The 8,327-nt window shown below is 50.7% G+C and overlaps 1 protein-coding gene across 1 annotated transcript in view; it reads right to left on the reverse strand.

Annotated features, from left to right (window-relative positions):
• The window catches only part of PLXND1 (plexin D1), a 71,899-nt gene that overhangs the window by 41,869 nt on the left and 21,703 nt on the right, over positions 1-8,327 (reverse strand). The window contains 6 exon segments of the mRNA XM_027903282.1: positions 1,218-1,322; positions 4,197-4,299; positions 5,221-5,329; positions 6,818-6,992; positions 7,514-7,643; positions 8,297-8,327. Of these exon segments, the coding sequence (XP_027759083.1) occupies positions 1,218-1,322; positions 4,197-4,299; positions 5,221-5,329; positions 6,818-6,992; positions 7,514-7,643; positions 8,297-8,327 (653 nt within the window).

The following is an 8,327-nucleotide window of genomic DNA, read 5'->3' on the forward strand; positions in this document are numbered from 1 at the left end:
TGCTCCACCACTACTGAGGTCTAACTACTCTTTGAAAACTGGCACATCTGATAAAAGACATGAAAGGAAGCACCAGACTCCAGACAGAGAGCTGCTGGCTCAGCAAACACAGAGGCAGTGCATGGCCTGCACCCAGGCAGTTCTGGCTCTGCAGGCTGCCCGTACCCCCGGCCTCGTGCCCCTGCCAGGGAGTGCCTCCGCTGCAGAAAAGCCACATCTCCAAAGCTCCCAGCTCCAGCAGCACTCGTGAGCTCCTGTGGAGGGAAGGAGAAGGAATCCCAGCTGGCATTCCAGGATAGGGAGCGGAAGGTGGCAGAAGGAAGTCAGAGTGCCAGAGCCCCCCCAGTTGCCCCAGAGCAGAGGTGGTGTGGCCCCTTTCCTGCTGACTCCATTTCCTATGGGTTCCATGCGGTATTGCTTCCTCCTCAGCCACCTCCAGCATCCGCAGAGGAAGAAGGATTTCTGGCTCTATTTTGCTGATTGTGGATGGCACATCCTCGTTCCCAGAGGCCAGAGTTGTGCAGGAAAAGACCACCCCATCATGGTGGGAGGGTCCACTCTGCCCCCGCACCAAGGGCAGGAGGTGTGGTGGGAGCGGTGCCTCCACAGCCCCTGGCTGCAGCCCTCGGTACCCTGGCACCCCAGAACAGCTCCACCAGTACTTCCAAAACTCTCCTCCCCTGCAGAACAAGAAGCTGCCTGGCTGCCCAGTGTGCTGGAATCATCCACAGAGGCACAGCAAACCCAGCCCCATGGGCCCTGCTGAACTGACCCAAAATGACTCAGGGCAGATTTCTACAAATACCAGTGCTTACTCAAGCATTTTCCCACTAACCAGCCTCTCTGTCCCAAATTCCTCTGGTTCCTTCTGGTGTGCAGTGCGCCTCAGAAGGCACCATTCGATGTCCACTCCTGCTTCTCACTGTTACATCTCGCATGTCAGAGAATTTCAGAGAAAGCACTTTTTCACACCAAACAAGCTCCGCACTGATGACCTGAAGTTACGTTAAACCATGTTTCTGTGCTTACTCAACCTTGTGGCTCCACCAGCACAGCCTCCCTGCGCCCAGCCTGGGGCTGTGTCCTTCATTCCTCACTGTGGGCTCTGGGGCAGGGCTGGCACGTGGTGCCAGTGGAGCAAACACCCACAAGGGAACTGGGAGTTTTATTTCTCCCAAACATCTGAACCTGCCCAATCCCTCCAGGAACTCCTTTACCTTAGAGAAAGTTGCATTGGCCAGTGAGATCGTGATGTCCCGAGATACTCCTGTGGGCATTGGCTCCAAAGGGGCAGGTACAATTCGAGGACAGTCAATTTTCTTCTGTTAGGTACAAAAACAAGGAAAAAAGAGGTTAGTTGGGTGTGCGCCGAGCATCCTCAGTGACAAAAGGACACATCAGGGCCCTTGGTAAGACTCATTTCACTGGGAACCAGGTACTGCCAGGTGCACAGCAACTTCATATCCACGCCTCAGCTGCTGCTCCGGCAGTGACAGAGCTGGAGTGACAATGAAGGGAGCCACTGCCACCTCCAACGGCAGATCCGCCAGTGGGACCCTCTCCTGCCTGCTGGAAGCCACGTCTCATCCACTGCACTCCTGCCAGCCCCCTCCCAGAGCCTGTGTTCCAGGGTCTCCATCCTGCACGGTGGCACCACAGGGCACAAGGGTCTCACGTGTGTGTAGAGGGAGGGTACACTGAGCCACAGAGGATCCAGTGAGGGGCCTGAACTAGTAGGGCAGCTGCAATGAAAGGCTTAAATGAAGCTGAAAAATGATTTTAAGAGGACATCTGTCCCCCTACTTTTGTTCTCATTTTAAATTGATGTCTCGGACACTGGAGCTGTCTCAGAATTCCAGCCCGTTTGAAAAGCCCGTCCTGTTCTCTCATGAGATGTAAATCACACTGCAAAGCTACAGCGAGAATGAAGCCAGCTTCTCTGTGGCCCCAGGGTACATCCAGAGTAATGACTGTGACAGTGGAGCCATTGGGGTAAAAGACAACAAAATACTTGCTCCATTATGCAGAATCATTTGCAGCAGGCAAGATTTCCTCTCGTTTGCATTAAAGGTTACCCCACTGCAGCTCCACTGATGCCAGTGCTGCTGCTGCTGCTGCTCCAAGGAGAGGCCAAGCCTGCCCTCCCAGCACCAGAATGTCCAGACACACCCCTGGGGCCGGACACATCACAGAATCATAGAATTAACTGGTTGGAAGAGACCTCCAATCCCATCCCTGGGACCAGACACGCAGTGAGTAGGAGGTTTCTCTCTTGCCCTCCCTAGACCTACCTAGGGGTCAGGGAACTACCTGGAAGTGCCTATTTGCCTGTGGAGAACATGCTTTGCTTCTGTCAGGACACTCATCTAACCAGGCACAGTTGGTGCCACCTAAACAAGGAGATTAAATAGCAGAGATGCATGTGATAAGGGAAGCAAAACAAAGCACGGGGGAGAAATTTCAGTCCCAAGCTTCTTCCAGATGAATCAAAAGCGTTAAAATAAAACCAGCAGGGCTGCAAGAAAATTCATGCAAAACCTCCCATGGCCTGGTGTGTCCTTGAACGTCAGTGGAGCTGGCACAGCTTCCCAGAGAAATACACTTTAGAGGACTGATTAACTTGTTGTCTTGCAGCTCCTTCTCCTGCTGTTCACCAGCAACCAGAAATAAAGCTTCCAGCTGACTGTACCCTTCGTGTCTGGATCAGGGCAAAGAGGCTGAATGTTTAAGATGCTGTGGATGGAACTGGTCTGACACTGCTTTCCCAGCAGAGCTGTGCTCAGGTGCAGTCGTGCCAGCAACGGTTTGTTTACTGAAAGCTCTACACCGTGTTTCCCGGGCTACAGAGCACCTCATCCTGCAGCTGCTCACAGAGATCAGCAGAGAGAACACAGAAACATGCCCAACCAGGTGAGCATCCCCCAACTGTACCTCTGCAGTAGGAGATCCAAGACGATAAAGTCAGTCCTCTGCTGCTCTAGGACTAATCCAGGGCAGTCCCCAGCCAGCCCCACAGCCCTAATGCCACTGCTGGAACTGACACCCCCAAGCCCCTGCCCCGAGCAGCAGTGCCAGTGCCTGGCAGCACATGCAGCACAAGAACCCACAGGCCCGGTAGCCTGGCACGTGCCAGACCTGCAGCACAGCTCCCTGTGCCCCAGCACAGGACAGACACCCCACAGGAGCAACTGTCTGGATGGTTTTCAAGTGCCCAGCACCTGTCCAGGCAGCCAGAGAAAACACCAGACACTGAAACCTGGGAAGTGGACAAAGCAGAACATGCTTCCCTAAAACACCTGGGTATGCCCAGGGAGGCACAGCTGATGCTGCCACGCCATCCTGCACTGCTGGGAACTGCCACTCAGCACAGACTTTTCTGTTCCCATTTCCCAGAGATTTACACTAGACACGATCACATGGAGCTGCAGGGTGGTGACTCCAGCTCCATCCCCACCCCCATTACCTGTGCTCACAGCTACCCACCTCCCCTACCACTGCAGAGGAGTGGACGCCACGCCCGGCCCAAGGGTCAGTCCAGGGCTGAAGGTGGGACATCTGACACAGGGCCAAACTCCTCCCAGTGACAAGCATAGGGAACACTGGAAGAGCGGAGCCAAGAACAGAGCACCAGTGCCAAAGCGATATTCAATTTACAGCATAAAAGTTTGGCTTGGATCTACAGCAGATTGATTGCTAAAAAGCCAATTTTATTAAAATTAACTTCAATTTAAATTTCAGAAGCAGAAACACACTGAGCCTCGGTTATTAAAGCTACAATTTGGAAAGGGGAGATTTTCTCCTACAGACAAGCATCACCAGTGGTGCTCCAGCATGTTATTAACATAGAGCAACCACAAGTCAGAGCCTAGGGAATGGTGGAGCATGGCTGCGTTTCTCATGCTGAAACCCAGGCGGCCCAGGATGTGAAGAAGCAGCAGCATTGCTCCAGATAGGAGAGGTGATGGAGAGCCAAGGGACAGAGCCCACTGAGGCACCAGGACAGCTGAATGCTTTAGCCAGTGTGCCAGCTTCCTCCCACACACACCTCAGCACAGCACAGTGCAGCTGCAGCTTCACTGCCTGCACACCACGTGAGGAGGGTGCCCCAGCTCCAGCTGGGCACAAGCTGTGGTCAGCAAGTGGTGGCTGCTGATGGAGGAGGCTCAGAGCCCGAGCAGCAGTTAAATGGGCCTCACCTTCATCTGCAGCGCGCTGACACACTGCGAGTGGTTGGAGACGCAGGTGTAGGTGGAGGGGCACCAATGACACTTCCACCTGGCTGAGAGGCAGCTGGTGCACCTGGAATGGCAAAGGCATGGTGAGAAAAGCAGAGTTTAAGCTGCTCAGAGAAGCCACACCTAGGCCCTGCAACGCGTCTTCACACAGTTCAGTCTACAATGGTGCCCCAAAAAACCCATGACAGGTCCTTAATTTCCCTGTCCTCCTCTCCCTGGGAGCCGGCAGGGGATGTAGGCAGAGCCCATCACCCCCAGACATCATCTCCCTGCTCCAGGCCACAGCAGGCCAGGAGCCACTCTCCCCTGCTGAGCGTAAAGTGCTTTTCTGCCAAAAGCACTCCTTCCCTCCATCCATCTCCCCAGGGAGCCAGGGAAGTCAAAGCCTGATGAAGGTTCTCCTGTTTGCACAGGCATGGAAATGCCAGCAGGCAGGACCAGGGTCCCTGCAGTCTGGCCCTGCTGTTACACTCCTGAGAGGTGGATGAATTTTGGTAGGTGGCACCAGAGTCCCCCTCCAGCCCATCCTGACGATGGGGGTATGTGGTTGCCCCCACCCAGGGCTAGAAGGGGCAAAAGAGATTGTCCTTCCCTTCCCCAGTGCCCCACAGATGCTCCCAAGGATCACTGGGGAGGCTGGTTCTGATGATGAAGGGTTAACAGAACAAGCTTTATATAAAAATATTATTCATATTTAAAAGAAACCCAGCATGTCCAGATGGCTTGAGACGGTGTGAGGACCCTCCTCTGAAAATCCCTGGTATTGCATCCCCCAAAATTCTGCCAAATCCTGCCCAGGCCCCCAGCCACCCACTGGCAGGGGCTGTGCTCTGCCGTTAACCCCACACAGGGAGACTCGTCCAGCTGTGTGCTGGCACCCACCCCTCTCCAAACCACCCCAGCTGCCTCCATCGCCCCGGTGCCACCCATGCCCTGCCACCACCTGCCTGTGGGGCCCCGCTGCCTGCACACCGGGGTCACTTACGCTCTCTTTGGGTAAATGTTTCCAGTCCTTTTGCAATCATAGATGGTGAAATTGGCCTGGATAATGTTTTTGCTGTTGACTCGGAGAGCAGTTTCAACAACCACATGGTCTGAGAGAATCAAGCCAAAGAATATTGGGTTGCAAGAGTCTCTCACTCACACTTCACAACAAAACAGGAGACAAGACAGACCCTTGGGAAAACAAGGGCTATATCTCCTTTGTTTTCCCTAGGGCTTCCTCCGAGCTGCATTTCAGAGCTTGGACCAGTCATTTTTTGTCCTCTGATTTTCAGCTCTTCTTTCCTAAATCAGTGCTTTACACCACCCTCACAGGAAACAACATTGTGACTTTCAGCACAAAATTCCAGCGTGTTGTGCAAGTGTTAATTAGCAGAGTTAATAACTGTCTTCATGTACAGTTGGTGCTAAATTATATTTTTAAAAAATGTGGTAATTTAAACATGTTAGTTATCATGTTTTAAAACCCTGCTCACTTTCCCCATGACAACAAACACTCAGAGGAAAGTGGAAATCCCTTTTTTGGCTGCTCAAGATGCCATACTACCTTCCCTCCCCCCGAAATTGCTTAATTTTTTTTCTTTGCCATTTTGCCATATAAGCACCAGGGAGAAGAGACAATGCCTCTTTCAGAATATGGACAATAAATCAGCACACTGGATTCCAGAAATTCATTTGGACATTGCTGTAACCAACAATATAGAGCAGTTAATGATCTCCCATTCTTTGGATAGCTGGGGAGAAAAACAACGCAGCTTTACAAATGGGCCTAGGAAAAGTGGGATTTTCAAAAGGACTGTCTCATTCTCTCTCTACTGAAGTCAGCCATCTTCAATAGCGCATTCAGTCCAGGCCCGAAGGATGAAAATGTAACAAGCACTCAAGTCTGGAATGAAGCACTGAACTTCTCTGAAGGCACTATGAGAGGGGCCGACTCCATTGCTAAGGGGCTGGTCTCAGATCTGTCAGCTCAGCCATCAGCTCAGCCTACTTCAACTTCATCCACATCCTTCATCCGCTTGCCCCTCCGCAGGCAGCTCCGTGGAGACTTGAGACAGGTATCCCCTTTGGTACCACCAGAAACCAGGGGACACTGGAAACCTCCATCTGGCTTTTCATTTCAAAAAGGGGAATAAGAGTTCCTGACTCCTTTTAGGTACCCACTTGCTCTTTTTCCAGAGCTTCTCCTGAAAGGCAGCACGTGTTGCAGAGAGAAATTAAACAAAGCAATTGGAAATATCAATATAGGAAGCAACAGTATTTGCCCAAGGCCAAAACATTTTTGGCTTAGTACTTACTAAATCAAAAACTCAAATCAGATAGAAGTAAGCCCATTAACTGGCATTTAAATTCTGATGTTTAATGCAAAAATTGATAGATTTGAAATACTGTCATTTTGTGTAAAGATGGTGGAACTCCTACACTTCAGAGTCATATGCCTTGTAAAATAGAAGCAGCTTTGGGCTTTTCTTTCCTGTATGCAATATCTGCATATACAAATGGAAAAAGAAATAAAGTCCATTAAAAATTATGTCCACAAAAGTGGTTAAAAGGAACCCAGTTTGCTTGCCTCTACATACCTTGGTCATCAGGAAATGCTGGATATTTCTCACGTGGAAGCAAACTGCAATAAATAAATTGGTTTACGTAATCTCCAGCAACTCTGGCTACCGTGTGGATGTTGTTTCCATAGTCACATGAAATATTTGTTCCATTCAGGTTTGGGATAGTTCCATTTATTTGTATTATCAGGGCCTATATTAGACAAAAAAATCAGTTACTATGTCAGAAAATTACATTTAGAATTTTTCAACTTTTTAGATGCTTTTCAGAGGTAGACAACTCCAAAACAAACGCAAAGACAGGGTCTGTCTTTAAACAAAAAATTTTTTTTGATGAAAACATTAAAAATATAACTAAAATAGCTAAAAATAGCAACAATACAAAACCAGAAAACGAGTTGACTCAGCCATCTGCAGCTGATCATCTGTGTTTGAAATTCTGCTAGCCCCCCTTGTGCGTTTGGTGCAACAGCTCTAGGTCCTGTTTGCCTACAGGCATCCAGCCAGCTCGAGGGAGCAGGAGGTCACCCCCAGCCCTCTGAGAGCCTTGGCCTGACACAGCAGCTCAGCAGAGCATCCTCCTGACCCCCGTGTGAGCCTTGCAGAGCCACACTCTCTGCTGCAAGAGATGGGAAGTTACCCGCCCCGAGAGCAGGGAACGGCTCTACGGACGCTGCAGGGGATTGATTGATTGATTATTGGCTTCAAACGCACCGGGTTCTCTTTGTCAATATTGATCTCAGGCTCCAGGATGGTCATGGAGGGGCACTGCTGCACTCCTTCACTCACACTCGCCCAGAAGTTGGCCCCTGTGGAGTTGGTGCACTCATGCTGCAAAGAACACCTGCAACAAACAGGGGAACAGCTGATGGTTGATGAGTTTTAAAATAGGTGATAAAAATGTTGAATTCCTTGTGAGGGAAGATCCTGAGAAAATCCCGTGTCTGTATCTTTTTTCTCCATCCATGCAGCTAAGCCTCGATGTTTGCTGCTATATTTAAAGTGTCTGCTTGCCACGATAAGAGCACACACTCCCACAGCACCAGCGGAGCACCAGGATTGAGGGAGGCAGGAGAAGGCCAGGCTTAACCCAGACTGAGGAAGAGGAGGTGACATTCTGTCCAACACCTTCAGTTTGCAAACGTGGAATCTAATCTAAGGCGTGATTGCCTTTTACTCATAGATGAGAACTGCAGGGGCAAAAGCTGGTCTTTCACAGGGTGTGGGCTCTCCCAGTCCCACAGTTGGATGCTGGCAAGAGATTCTCTGCACAGGCCTGCAGTGTGACAATGCAGCTACAGTGAAGTCCTGGCTCTGAAGAGCATCCCAACCCTTGGGGCCAGATGCAATTGTTTTTAACAGCATGCATTTCATAAGGAATGGACAAAGACTTAGGGCAGCGTGACTGCGAGGAAATACAAAAGACACCAGAAATTCCTGCCCAGACTTGAGGGCCAAAGGACATACAGAAGCACACCAGGACACGGCTGGTCCTACCTGGTCTCCATCGTGCACCACCCGCAGTAGG

Source organism: Empidonax traillii, unplaced genomic scaffold (genome assembly GCF_003031625.1).
Source record: "Empidonax traillii isolate 1590-97213 ecotype Southwest subspecies unplaced genomic scaffold, ASM303162v1 scaffold956:size363975, whole genome shotgun sequence".
In the NCBI taxonomy this organism is placed as follows: Eukaryota; Metazoa; Chordata; class Aves; order Passeriformes; family Tyrannidae; genus Empidonax; species Empidonax traillii.